The sequence below is a fragment of the Chrysochloris asiatica genome, unplaced genomic scaffold, assembly GCF_000296735.1.
Source record: "Chrysochloris asiatica unplaced genomic scaffold, ChrAsi1.0 scaffold00256, whole genome shotgun sequence".
NCBI lineage: Eukaryota > Metazoa > Chordata > Mammalia > Afrosoricida > Chrysochloridae > Chrysochloris > Chrysochloris asiatica.
The window spans coordinates 3,669,209-3,683,960 of record NW_006408774.1 but is presented as its reverse complement, the minus strand read 5'-3'; the positions used below and the strand labels follow the sequence as shown (position 1 = coordinate 3,683,960).

At 42.4% G+C, this 14,752-nt stretch overlaps 1 protein-coding gene across 1 annotated transcript in view; it reads right to left on the bottom strand.

The window, feature by feature from the left end:
- CC2D2A (coiled-coil and C2 domain containing 2A) overlaps nucleotides 1-14,752 on the bottom strand; it is a 175,007-nt gene that overhangs the window by 129,409 nt on the left and 30,846 nt on the right. Inside the window, exons 4-7 of the mRNA XM_006873814.1 lie at nucleotides 13,100-13,188; nucleotides 12,528-12,629; nucleotides 7,787-7,888; nucleotides 6,495-6,671 (exon numbers count right to left, since the gene is read on the bottom strand). Coding sequence (XP_006873876.1) covers nucleotides 6,495-6,671; nucleotides 7,787-7,888; nucleotides 12,528-12,629; nucleotides 13,100-13,188 — 470 coding nt within the window. The remainder of the gene's footprint in view (nucleotides 1-6,494; nucleotides 6,672-7,786; nucleotides 7,889-12,527; nucleotides 12,630-13,099; nucleotides 13,189-14,752) is intronic.

Genomic DNA, 14,752 nt, shown 5'->3' with positions numbered 1-14,752 from the left:
GGGAGCAGAAAGCCTCATCTTTCTCCCGTGGAACAGCTGGTAGTTTCGAACTGCTGACCTTAAGGTTCACAGCCCGATTCATAACCACTACGCTACCAGAGCTGCTTATGTTTCCTAATAGTTCTACCCAAAATATGCACTATAATAAGAAGGGAAAGTAAATCTCCAGGGAAACCATGCCCTTAGTACAAAGTATAAAGGCCAAAGTCACTTTCAAAGCAAAGAGAGGGCAATCACCAAATACCAGTAAGCACGCTTTCCACACCTGCCCCATCTTCACTCAGTGCTAGGCTGTGGTGAGCAAAGGGATCCTGAGAAAAGCCTGGAACAGCCAGGAGTTGGATGCCAGTAAAGGGGCCCACAGATGATGCAAAACGTCTGCTAGAAAGATTCAAGTCCATGCTGAGCATAAAATCAGTAAACAATGTCTGAACAGACCACACCATGGACTACAGTGAAAGGACTTAAACGTACACATGAATTGTTGTTATTAAGTGCCATCAAGTTGGTTCCAACTCATAGCAACCATATATAGGATTTCCAAGGAGCAGTTGGTGGGTTTAAACTTCCGAATTCGTGGTTCACAGTCCAGTGCTGATCCTACAATGTCACACCATGAGTTACCAGGAGAGAAATAAAGCCACAAAAGGAAGGCAGAAGTTCCTTCTTTTTTCTTTGGAGACTAGTATAATGATTTAAGAAGATAACACAGGTTTTTATACTTAAGAAGTCCAAGGTGCATTGAAAGAACTGACAAAGAACGAGGCACCAGGAGTTAATGGAATAAAAATTGAAATCTTTCAAGAAAGTGAGGCGGCACAGGAGGCACTCACTCATCTCTGCCAAGAAATTTGGAAGAAAACTATCTGGCCAACTGATTGGAAGAGATCTGTATTTATGCCCATTCCACAGAGAGGTGACCCAACAGAATGCAGAAATCATCTGCCAATATCTTTGATATCCCATGCGAGTAAAGTTTTACTCAAGGTGATACAGAAATAGCTACAAGCATACATTGACAGAGAACTTCCAGAGGTTCAAGCCGGATTCAGAAGAGGCCATGGAATGAGGGATATCATTGCTGATGTCTGATGGATCTTGGCTGAAATCAGAGACTACCAGAAAGATATTTACCTGAGTTTTATTGACTAAGCAAAGGCTTTCGATTGTGTGGATCATGACAAGCTATGGACAACATTGTGATTTATGAGTATGGCTGAGCACTTAATTGTGCTCATGAGGAATCTGTATATGGACCAAGAGGCAGTTCAAATAGAACATGGGAACGCTAAATGGTTTAAAATTAAGAAAGGTGTGCGACAGGGTTGTATTCTTTTATTATACTTATTCAACAAGTATGCTGAGCAAATAATCCGAGAAGCTGAGTTATATAAAAAAAAACATGGCATCAGGATTGGAGGAAAAATCATTAACAACCTGCAATATGCGGGTGATACAACCTTGCTAGCTGAAAGTGAAGAGTGCTTAAAATATTTACTGATGAAGATCAAAGAGCACAGCCTTCAGTACGGATTGCATTTCAATGTAAAGAAAACAAAAATCCTCAACACTGGTCCAATAAACAACATTCTTATCAATGGAGAGAAGATTGAAGTTGTCAAGGACTTCATTCTCCTTGGACCAACTATCAACACTCAGGGAAGCAGTAGTCAAGAGATTATTTGCAGTAGGCAAATCTGCTGCATAGGAACTTTTTAAAGTGTTGAAGAGCAAAGATGTCAGCTTGAGGACTAAGGTGTGCCTGACCCAAGCCATGGTATTTTCAATAACCTCATATGCATGCAAAAGCTGGACCGTGAATAAAGAAGACCGTAGAAGAATTGATGCTTCTGAGTTATGGTGTTGGAGGAGAACATTGAAAGTACCATGTGCTGCCAAGAGAACAGATATGTGTTGGAAGAAGTGCAGCCAAAGTGCTCCTTAGAGGCCAGGATGGTTAAACTTCATCTCTCATACTCCGGACACATTGTCACAAGGGACCAATCGCTGGAGAAGGATATCATGTTTGGTAAGGTGGAGGGTCAGAGAAAAAGAGGAAGACCCCAGTGAGATAGATTGGCAACGTGGCAATATCAATGGGCTCAAGCGTGGCAACAATTGTGAGGTTGGCCCAGGATTGGGCAGTGTTTCATTTTGTTGTGCATAGGGTCATTGTGAGTCGGTACTGACTTGATGGCACTTAACAACAACCTTCAAATTACTTGAATTAAGATGTTGGTGAAAAATATTCAATATACTATTGACTATCAAAAGAATGAACAAATCTGTGTTGGAAGAAGTGGAGCTGGGATGTTCCTTAGAAGCAATGAGGGCGAGACTTAATCTCATGTGCTTCGGAGGGAGGGACCAGTCCCTGGAGAAGGTCATGGTGGTTGGTAAAATAGAGGACTGGTGAAGCAGACGAAGATGCTCAGTGTGACGGAGTGACACAGTGGCTGCCACAGTGGGCTCAAACCCAGCCATGGTTGTGAAAATGGTACAGGGCCAGGCAGGGTTTCATTTTACTGTGCATAGAGTTGCCGCGAATTGGAACAAGTTTGATGGCACCTAACAACACCTTCAAAAGGTGGAACCTACTTCTCCACCCCCCTTTGAGTGTGGGCAGTACTGCATGATTTACTAATAATGAGTTGGAGATGGCAGAAGTAAGGTATGCAAAGGAACCCAATGACACAATGGTAAAGGGCCCAGCTGTTAACCAGACAGTTGGTGGCTTGACCCAGCAGCAATTATGTGGAAGAGAAGACCTGCTGATTGGTTCTCATAAAGACAACAGTCTAGGGAAGCCAATAGGGCAGTTCTGTTCTGTTCTATAGTGCCATGATGAGTCACAATCAGTTCAGGGACACTCAACAACAAATGGTATGTAAGGGGACAGTCATAGTTCAATGGTAGAATTTCACCCTTCCTTCTGGGAGACACAGATTTGATTTCCCACCAATGCACCTCAAACTCAGCTATTATCTGTCTGTGTGGTGATGAACAGGTTTGAATGTAGCTTCTAGACTAAGATGAACTAGGAAGAAAAGTAGCCATTGAAAACATTGTGAAATGCAATGGTCCGATCCTGTCATGGATGGATCAAGGCTAACTCCGTAGCAGCTAACAACAACAATGGATGTAGCTTCTGAGAGGAGGCCGTTACAGGGACCATGATTCTTCTCCTTGCCTTCTCTCTTGGATCATTTGCTTTGGGGGAAGCCAAGTGGCACCAGGAGAACACTCATCCCTTCCTATTGGGAGGTCTGCATGACAAAGAACTGTGGCCTCCTTCCAACAACCAGCATGAACTTGTCAGACATTGAAAATGAGCCACCTTGTCCCTGTCAAGCAGTCAGATGGCTGTGCTGCAGTCTTGACTGACATCTTTCTGTAATATTGCAAGAGACTCTGAGGTAGAACCACCCAGCTAAGCTGCTCTTGGCTTCCAGACCCATTCTGTGAGATCATAAATATGTGTTGCTTAAAGCCACTATAGGAACTCTGGTAGCAAAGTGGTTACGACTCGGGCTGCGAACCGCTGTTCTGTGGGAGAAAGATGAGGCTTTCTGCTCCCGTAAAGATTTACAGCCTTGGAAACCCTGTACAGGGTTGCTATGAGTCGGAACCAATTCCACGGCACATAACAAAAACAACAAAGCCACTATGCTTATAGGATTCAGGAAGGACTAATCGCTGGAGAAGGATATCATGTTTGGTAAGGTGGAGGGTCAGAGAAAAAGAGGAAGACCCCCAGCGAGATGGAATTGGCCAAGTGACAGCATCAATGGGCTCAAGCGTGGCAACGATAGTGAGGTTGGCCCAGGATCAGGCAGTGTTTCATTCTGCTGTGCATCAGGTCGCTATGAGTCAGTACTGACTCGATGTCACCTAACAATAGATAATTAAAGAGCTCTGGTAGCGTAATGGTTACGAATTGGGCCACAAACCTCAAGGTCAGTAGTTTGAAACTACCAGCTGTTCCACAAGAGAAAGATGAGGTTTTCTGCTCTCATAAAGATTTACAGCCTCGGAAACCCAGTACAGGGTAGCTTTGAGTCGGAACTGACTCCACGGCATATATAACCAACCAATATAAATAGATAATTAACACAAGAGGAAAAAAAGGAAATTTTAGAATCCTTAATACAAAACAGAATCATAAAATTAGGGGACTCACCACCCCACCACCAAAGAAATCAAACCAAATGAAGCCCAAACCAAACGCCTGCCAAGGTATCATGTATTATGTGATATGATGTAGTGAGAAAGGTGAAGTGACAGTTCTGCGACATTCTCGATAAATGCACAGAACAATCTATGCTTCATTCTAGGCCAGACCCCCTGAGTCCTTCAGTCCAATGGTCATTGGTAGTTTTAGTACACAAGTATGTCAGGACAGAAGTTGTTAGGTGCCGTCTAGTTGGTTCCAACTCATAGTGACTCTAAGTACAACAGAAGAAAACCACCGGGTTCTCCACCTTCCTCATAATTGTTATGTTTGAGCCCACTCATGCTGCCACTGTGCCAGTCTATCTCATTGGGGGTCTTCCTCTTTTTTGTTGATGCTCTACTTAACCAAGCATGACGTTCTTCCCAAGGGACTGGTTCCTCCTGAAAATATGCACGAAGTATCTGTCCGGATAGATTGGGATAGATTGCTGTGTGTCATTAAGTGCCGTGGAGTTGGTTCTGACTCACAGTGACCCTGTACAGGGTTTCTGAGAAGCAGCTGGTGGATTTGAACCTATAACTTTGCAGCTAATAGTCCAGTACTTATCCTACAGTGCCACACCAGGACCTTATCAAGAGAGATTATTGTTGTTGTCAAGTGCCGTTGAGTTGGTTCTGACCCCAAATGACCCTGTATAGGGGTTTTGAGGAGTGACTGGTGAGTATGAACTGCTGTCCTTGTGATTCAAACCTATCCTACAGCGCCACATCAGGACTTCACACCAGGACAGACAGAAATCTGCAAATCCCAAGGTGAAGAAGGTAGACACCTCAGAGCATGGCTCCATGCTAGTTGAACTGTGGCTAACATGCGGGTGTGTTCAGAAGGCCTTGGGGCTGGCAACACTTAGAAGCCTAAAGGAGAGTTTGTTTTCCTTGATTTCAGGAATCAAAGTAATACCTTTCCATCAGAAACAGGAATCGCCTAGTGAAATAACGGAAAGACAATCTACACATTTTTAAAGTCCTTCTAATAATCGTTTTATGTAAGGAAAAAATACATGCTGAAAAGTTCCCAAGTCTCCATAGACCTAGGTTAAGAAAATCCCCTTTTGGGAGACATCTTTTAAGGGAAGAGACCATATATGAAGCATGGAAAAATATCCATTGTGCATGTTCTGGAACGTTCTGCTGTGTTTTCCTTTTATCACAGACACACCAACTACAGTTATGGGATGAGTTATGATCTGGGTGTGGCATTGGGAAGAGAAAACAAGGTCGTGGCGGCAGAGAGGGAAGTTTTGTTTGTCTTGGAGAAGCAAGTACTGTTCATGTGACATGGAACTAATCAGTGTGCGGAGTTCAGCATGACATTCTGCAGGCCACATTGTTCTGTTTTCTTTTTGGTGGAGGGGTGAGAATGATGGACAAATTGAATCCAGACTATTATTACTCAGAGCAGTCTCTGAGATTGTGCAAATGGTTAAGCACTGGGGTATTAATTAAAAGGTTTGTGGTTTCAATCCATCCAGAGGCACCTTGGAAGAAAGGTCACAACCATGGAAACCGTACAGAGCAGTTCTGCAACACATGGCGAGGCCAGAAATCTGATTTGACAGCCACTGGTGGTCTTTTTGTGTGGATTTTTTACTACCCAAGTGGTAAGGTGTAACTCTCCAGCAGTCTAAACTCCTACTGTCTTCAACCAAGACTTGGTTGAATTGTTGTAAATGGGGGTGACAGGGTTGTCCTCATCCTTGCTAGGATCCCATCATCATCATTCCTCCTCATTGTCTGCTTCCCCTCCTCATTAAACAAAACCCCAATTCTGTTACCACTGAGTCAATTCCAACTCACAGTGACCCCAATTGTTACAGAGTGAAAGTGCTCTCGAGGGGTTTCTGGGTTGTGATCTTTATGGAAGCAAATTGCGAGCCCTTCTTCTGTGGCAACCTCGGGCGGGTTAGACTGCTCACCTCTTGCTTAGTTGTGACTGTGACAGACTGTTGGGTGGATTCTGAAGTTCGTTCTGACTCACAGCAATCCTACGTAGACTAGACTGAAACACTGGTCGGTCCCGCCGCATTCTCAGAATTCTCACAAATTGTGTTTGAACCCACTCATGGAGGGTCTTCCACTTTTTTGCTGACCCACCACTTTACCAAACATGATGTCCTCCTCTAAGGACTATCCCTCCTGAGAACACATCCTAAGTTCATGATATGAAGTCTCACCAACCTTGCTTTTAAGAAACCATCCGGCCATACTTCTTTGAAGCCAGATTTGCTGTTTGTGTCACCCCAGGAGTCCCTTTTCATTACCGTTTTGTTTACTCCTTCCTGCATGGGTGGTTCTTCTTCCTCTCCTGCCTCTTCCTCCTGAGTATCTTTGTCTGCAGCTGTGGCTTTTGGTTTCTCCTCTGATTCCTCTGGGTCAGGATCAAAGTTGAAAGTAAAGAAGTTATAGGCATCTTCCGCAGAAGGGAAGCCTGGTGGAACCTAAGGAGGGAAAGAGAGCAACAGAAACTTCAGATGAAATAAATCGAGACAAACTCTGTACTAGTCATGGACAGCTGGCTCAATTCAGGGGCACAGGACCGTAAACAAGGTAAGCGTGGGCTTACTTGTGCAGATTTACTAATCTGTAAAGAACAATTTCACATGAGTTGTTTATGACAGATTAGTAAATCTACACAAGTAAGCCTGTACTTACCTTGCTTACTGGGTACTGCGTTCCTGTCAGGAATTATTTTCATTCCAGTACATTGCATTGGGAGTCCTGATGTGGCGCTGTATGATAAGCACTGGAGTGTTAACAGAAAGATTGGTGGTTTAAACCCACCAGCCTCCCCCTCCTCATTAAACAAAAATCCAAATCTATTACCACTGACTTGATTCCACCTCATGGTGACCCCAAGTGTTACAGAGTAAACCTGCCCCATAGCGTTTCCTCAGAAACCCCATGCAGACTTGCACCAACTCAACAGCACTTAAAACAACAACATTCCATAGAGTAATACATATATTATGCTATTGTTGTTGTTGTTAAGTGCCATTGAGTCAGTTCCTACTTGTAGCGACCCTGCATAAGGTTTCCAAGGAGCGACTGGTGAGTTTGAACTGTCCTACCTAGCAGTCCAATGCTTATCCTATTAGTACCACACCAGGACTCCACATATATTACAGACTGCAATAAAAGTTTTTGAAAAGATGATTCACATGCCAAAACGGGGTTTCGTGTTTAGAGACCAATGTTGAGATTGTCATATTTAATTATGAGCAATACAGAATCTACCTACCTTAAAAAGATAATCAATGACCATTTTCTTGGTTTTGAGTTTTCTTGATTTTGTCCCGGCCTGTCTGCCACCAGGAAAGCTGCTACATTCACAGGTGAACACTCTTCTGGCTACCATTTCCTGCTCAGCCTCCTCCACAAATCAGAAAGGAGTCCCATCTTTTCAGCTAGCTTCCAATCTTTGGAAAGTAAAACACGTCTTCTATCTGTTTCTGGGCATGCTCCATAGTAGCCCCAGTGACCATCTCTTATTGGATATTTTTGAGTAAAAACAAAACAAACACACAACAAAAGCATGATTTTAAAAAATTCTCACCAGAGGTTTAGTCTTGATTTTTCTTATAAACTCATGATGCTTGACTCTTGAATAACTTTGGGAGCCATCTTCTTGCTGAGTCCTTAGCGCCTCTTTACTTGGCTACATAATTGGGGAGAAAATGATAAGCCATTTGTATCAAGAAATCGAGAATGCTGTAAAACAAAGACTAACTCAAAAAACGTATCTTCTGACCATTGAAGAAATCCCAAATAAAGCTCTAGTGGTCCCGTAGATTCCAACTCATAGTAACCATACAGGACAGGGTACAACTGCCCCATGGGACTTTCAATGCCCCATCTTTCTCCAGTGGAACTGCTGGTGGATTTGAACCAACTTCCTGTTAGCAGTCCAGTGCTTAACCACTGCACCAGCAGGACTCATTTATTTTATAGATTGGTATCATATCCAGTTCACACAGGGCCATTTCTAAACGATCTATGAAGAGATACATCAACAATGCTTGATTGTAACTAAGTCTAACACGTGACAGAGAGGTGACCCTATGGATGCAAGACTTGCTGGAGTCAGTTGGTGCAGATGGATAAATGCACTTGGCTGCTAATTAGAATGCTGAGGATGATATAAGACTCAGGGAAGTTTTACTTAGCACAATGATAAAGAAACAAATACAGAAAAGAAGAGAATCTGGGGTTTGGTCCAGCCAAAAAGAGGAAGACCTTCAATGCGACGGATTGACATAGTGGCAGCAACAATGCGCTCACACAACTGTGAGGCTGGCCCAGGACATGGCAGTGTTTAGTTTTGTTGTACATGGGGATTGCTTTGAGTAGGAGATGACTAGAGGGCATCCAACCACAAGCGCAATATCATTCGTTGTATGTAGAAACCCTGGTGGCACCGTGGTTAAGTGCTGGGTTGCTAACCACTTTTTTTTTTTTTTAAGGTTTTTATTGTGGATTGAGTGAAAGTTTTCAGGGCACTTCATCGGTTTCACATTCAAACATTCATATACCTTGTTTCATTACATTGATTATAATCCCCTCCACATACCATCAGCTAACAGTGTTTCTCTCTATTATCCTCTTTAGCTTTTTTTTTTTTTTTTGGGAAAAACTTTGCCTTTTTGGAATTTACAGTCTCAGCTTTTAGGGAAGGTTTTTACATTTATCTGTGGGTATCCAGGGCTCATGTATGGAATTACTAACCAGCATATCTGAATAATCAGATAAAGGACATTTTGCTATGTCTGCTAGGTGGCTAAAGTCTGATCCTCAGAGCCTATGGTTTGGATGGTCAGCAACGCTTGGGCCCACAGGGACTTGAACTCCTGACTGGGTCTGCATGGTCTGCATCAGATTTGCTAACCACTTTTGAGCTATTGTTTTGGATTTAAGGTCTATACTTGAATAAATGCCCTTGTGAGTGAGATCTTCCACGATGAATATGAAGTGGTTTTTAAAAACAAGACAATTTATGGTTGCTACAAATCTGTAAGAATGGGACTTAGATAGAGAATAAAATAGATATGGAATAAAATAGAAAAAAATAAGCATGCAAAAGAAATATTCCATAAGCCAAAAGAGTATGTGTTTTTTTTCCTGAAAAGTCCAGTGTTATTTGTGATACCAACTGCTATGGCCTTTGGTCCTTGGCCCTTTGCTACCATGACTTCGAGATCAGAGATCGGAGGCCCTGGCAGTTTACCTCTAATACACACCATGAAAAGCCCAGAGTTTGTGTCAAGTCAATGGGATTTTAGATATTTCTTTTCTTTATTTTCACCATTTAAAAATGAAAACATAGCCTGTATAATAAAACAAAGTTATTGGAATGAAAGAAACAGAAATATCTCTTCAGTAGCACGCATCTCAAAGGCATGCCGTGTATCCATTTTATCAGACCGAGTGTCCCAATAAAGCGCTATGGACCGATCACAGCATGCAAAGGGAGATTGCACCTCTGGAGCATAAAGAAATCAGTTTGGATGAAGATAGGCTAGATCTGATAGCATCTCATCACACAAAAGAAAATGTGCAATCTCTCAGTGTGAGATGTCCTTACAGCCTGTTCTTAGCTTTCTCAGTGGTTAAAAAACAAAACAGAAAACCACTGAGTTAGAATTGACCGAGATTTTGTGGAGCCATTTGCTCTGTTCTTTTCCTTCCTTTATGTGTGCATCCTTCACCTGGTTGTTGTTGGTTATGTGCCGTGGAGTTGGTTCCTACTCATAGCGACCTTGTACAGGGTTTCCGAGGCTATCAATCTTTGTTATCAATCTTTACGGGAGCAGAAAGCCTCATCTTTCTCCTGCGGAACAGCTGTCAATTTCAAACTTTTGACCTTGCGGTTCGCAGCCCGATTCGTAATCACTACGCTTCCAGTCAGAGCACCTACCTCCCTGAAAACTCCCACCTTTTACTGCCTTTCTATCATTCTCATGTGCCTTAACTATGAGGTTTCTCTGTGGGACACGCTCCTCCTCATTCGGCCTTCTTTCCCTCCAGAAACAGTGAAAAGGCATTCTCCAAACTTCATGACTTACTACAGGAGAAATGCTTCCTTATCTGTTTTTCTGTCTCTCTGGGCATGCGTACATTGAGATTTCCTGACAGCATTTCAGACAAAAATCACCCAGCACATCCAAGCTACCTCTGCATCTTATTGTCAGTGGCTTTCCAAAGCTTGTGGAAAACCATTAAAGTGAAGGAACTGGACTGCAGGTTTAACTGCATCCTCAGTCATGAGGTTGGAAGAACTGATGGTACCCAGCTATCATTACTGAGCATTTTGATTAAGGAATCACAATAAATGAATCTGGATCAAAAGGGGAGAAAATGTGTAACAGAATTTCAAATTCTTAAAGAATCTAGACTTACGGCTCTATTGAGACAAGAGAAACCTTTGAATCTGTCTCTCTGAAAAAATCTTCAAACCATAGACTGAAGCTATCTCCTGAAGCCATTTTAAAATGAAATAGCTGTTTATTTAGCTAGATTATCAAAGAATGTTTGCATTGTGAATGAGCACTGTGCTATTTAAACAGATTTACCTCTGAGATCAAATTGTCAACTGTAACTAAAGCATAGATGAGAAGGTTTCAAGGGTAGAGAGTCTAAAACAATGATGGTGAACAACATGGGTGGAGAGAGTGAAAATGTGACAGAACTGAAGAATATAACCAGTGTTACTGGATTATATGTGTGGGAATTGATGAATGGATATATATGTTCTTGGTATATTTTCACTAAAATTAAAATAAGGAAAAAACCATAAAAAGCTATTAAGCTTCTTGAGTGTGAGAGTGAAGGTCACCACCAACCAACCTTACTTTTCTGTTGCTCACTTCTCTCTCTCTCCCTCTCTCTGTTTCCCAACAAAATCTATGAGCCCAGCGAGACAGACCTGGGAATGAGATAGACCTGGGAGGATCCAGTCCCACTTTGTAGCCAGGGGACAACTACACAGTCACTCAGAACATCAGTGTCTTCATCTGTCTTATGTGAATGAAAATAATAGTACCTAATAACTCTGGTAGTATAGTGGTTATGAATTGGGCTGCTAATCTCAGGGCCAGCAGTTTGAAATTATGAGCTGTAGTTTCTCTGCGGGAGAAAAAGATGAGGATTTCTGCTCCAGTAAAGATTTACAGCCTCGGAAACAGCGTACAGGCTCGCTATGAGTCGGAACCGACTCCACGGCACATAACCAACCACCACTACCCCAAAGTATAAGTAGCCTTGGTAGGGTAGTGGGTTAGGAGTGGGGCTGATGACGGCAAAGTCAGCAGTTTGAATATACCAGTTGCTCTGCAGGAGCCTGAGAAACCCTATGCAGGGTTGCTCTGAGTCTACGCTGACTCCATGGCACACAACGACCACCACCACCATCACTCTATATGAGAAAAAGATTCAGCAAAGTCCCACAGGTTGGCAGCTTGCACCCACCCATCAGCACCATGGGAGAAAGACAATGATGATCTGCTTCTATAAAGATGACAGCCCAGAAAACTCTATGGAGAAGTTCTCCTCTGTCACATAGGGGGAGAAATGCACTCAGTAACAACGGGTTTGGTGTTTTGTTGCTGTTAGGGTCCGTTGAGTTGATTCCAACTCATAGCAACCCTCTGCGCAACAGAACAAAACACTGCCCATTCGTGAACCATTCTCACAATTGTTACATTTGAGCCCATTGGTGCTACCAACTGTCAATCCACCTCATTGGGGTCTGCCTCTTTTTTACTGACTCTCCACTTTACTAAGCATGATGCTCTTCTGACAACATATCCAAAGTACAAGGGACTAAGTCTAGCCATCCTTGCTTCTAAGGGGCCTTCTGTCCGTATTTCTTCCAAGACAGACTTATTTGTTCATGGTACTTTCAATACTCCTCGCCAGTACCACAATTCAAATGCATCGTGTTTTTATGTTTTGTGTTTGGGGGTTTATGATAGTAGTGGTGGTTATGTACTGTGGAGTTAATTCCCACTGATAAAGACTCTGGATCTAGGGTTTCCAAGGGTGTAAATATTTTTGGGAGCAGAAAGCCTCATCTTTCTCCTGTGGTGCAGTTGATAGATTCGAACTGCTGACCTTGCCATTAGCAGCCTAAGTCTCGTAGCCCACTATGTTACCAGGGCTCCTTGGAGTTTATAATATTGATGAATACATATTTAACACTTCTTGTGTGTACAGCTCTGATCTAAAACCTTTGCTGAGAATTTTATATGTGGCTTCAATGTTTGAATGATGACAAAATAAAAGTTGCTCATTTTTCTCACCTCTACGCCAAATTCAGTCTCCAATTCTTTCTCACTGGGACTTCGTAAACGCCTGGGTCTTGGTGTAGGAATTTCCTGCAGCAATGCACTTTCTGCTTTAGACTAAAAGTGAAAAATAGACAAAATAAAATTACTGTTATGGACTGTCAGCCATTCTCTGAAAATGACAGTTACGGACTCAGTAGAAAATGATCAGTAAGAAAAGACACTGTCCACATCTTTAAGCAGGCTTGGTGTGGCACTGTGGGTTAATGCGCTGGACTGCACAGCCTGTTAGAACCACAGGTTGGTGGTTCAAGCTCACCAGCTGTTCCTTGGAAACCCTATTCAGGGTCACTATGAGTCAGAACGGACTCAATTGCACTTAACAATAACAATGTCTTTAAGGAAAAAGAGTAAGCAGATTGATTTAGAAAAATGACATTAAATACTTCAGAAGCAAGATCTTCATTTGTGTCAACTGTACACTAACATTTACAACATGACACATAGGATAGATTTAACGGCAAGGGAGACAAGATCTGAGGAGTGACAATCAACATTGCACAAAATATCTGCGCCATCTTGCTCACCCTGGCAGCTTGTAGTTTCTCCCGCATGCGCTCCCTCATGGAGAATTCTGCAAAGCTCGTTCTAGAAGATGCAGGAATTGGAGGTAAGTCTAAAAAAAGAAAAACCCATTACTTAAAAAAAAAAAGAAAGTTTTTTTTTTTTTTAAGAGAGATAACATTAAAAATACAAACCAAGAGCATTTAGTTTTATTTTGCAAATCTAGAACTTCACATAAGTCTGTAGGAAATCATGCCAACTATCTTTGAACTCTTGGTGTGGTGCTGTAGGATCAGCACTGTACTGCAAGCCACAAGGTCAGTGGTTCAAACCCACCAGCTGCTCCTTGGAAACCCTATACAGGGTCTCTATGAGTTGGAACCACCTCAATAGCACTTAACAACAACAAATCTGTTTGCCATCATATGGACCTGTCTTGACTTCTTTGGGACTGACAGTAAATCCTCAATCCAGCCAACTTGGTCACATCGACTTAATACAGATTTAAACCAATGATGAAGATCAAAGACCACTGCCTTCAGTATAGGTTCCACCATAGTGGAAAAACAAAAATCATCACCACTGGACCGGAAAATGACAACAAGATAAATGGAGAAAAGACTGAAGTTATCAAAGACTTCATTTTTCTCAGATCGATCAACACTCATGGAAGCAACAGTGAAGAAATCAAAAGGCATATTGCATTAGGCAAATCTGTTGCACAAGACCTCTTTATAGTGTTCAAGAGCAAAGATGTCAGTTTGAGGACTAAGGTGTGCTTGACACAAACCATGGTATTTTCAATAACCTCATAAGCATGTGAAAGTTGGATAATGAATAAAGAAGACTGTAGAAGAATTAATGCGTTTGAGTTGTGGTGTTTGAAGTGAATATTGAAAGTACTATGGACCGCCAAATAAACAAATTTTCGTCTTGAGAAGTACAGCCAGAGTGCTCCTTAGAAGCCAGGATAACTAGACTTCAGCTCTCATACTTTGGACAGCACGCCACCTGCTGGTGTGTGACCAGACAGCTAGTTACTTCTCATGCAGAACCTCTGATTCTCCACCAAAAAGACGCGCTGTGATAACCATACTTGAGGACAGATTGGTATGAAAGTGCACTCAGCACATAAGTGCTCAAGCCATATAGTTGCCCAGTTATTTATGATGTTTATTGTTCTTATGTGTCGTTGAGTCTGTTCCAACTCATAGTGACCCTGTATATAGGCTTCCAAAGCTGTTTATCTTTATGCTTGAGCCTGCTGCTGCTGCCACTGTGTCAGTCCATCTCATCAGGGGCCTTCCTCTTTTTTGCTGACCCTCCACTTGACCTCGAATAATGTCCTTCTCCAGGGACAGGTGCCTCCTAATAATATGTCTGAGTTATGAGAGACGACGTCTTGCCATCTGGCTTCTAAGGAACATTCTTGCCGTACTTCTTCCAACACAGATTTGTTTGTTCTTCTGGCAGTCCATGGCACTTTTAATATTCTCCTCCAACACTGTAACTCAAATGCATCAGTTCTGCAGACTTCCTTATTCATTGTCCAACTTTCACATGCCTATGAGGTTATTGAAAGTACCATGGCTTGGGTCAGACACACCTTAGTCCTCAAACTGACATCTTAGCTCTTTATTTCTTCAAAGAGGTCTTGTGCAGCGATTTGCCTAATG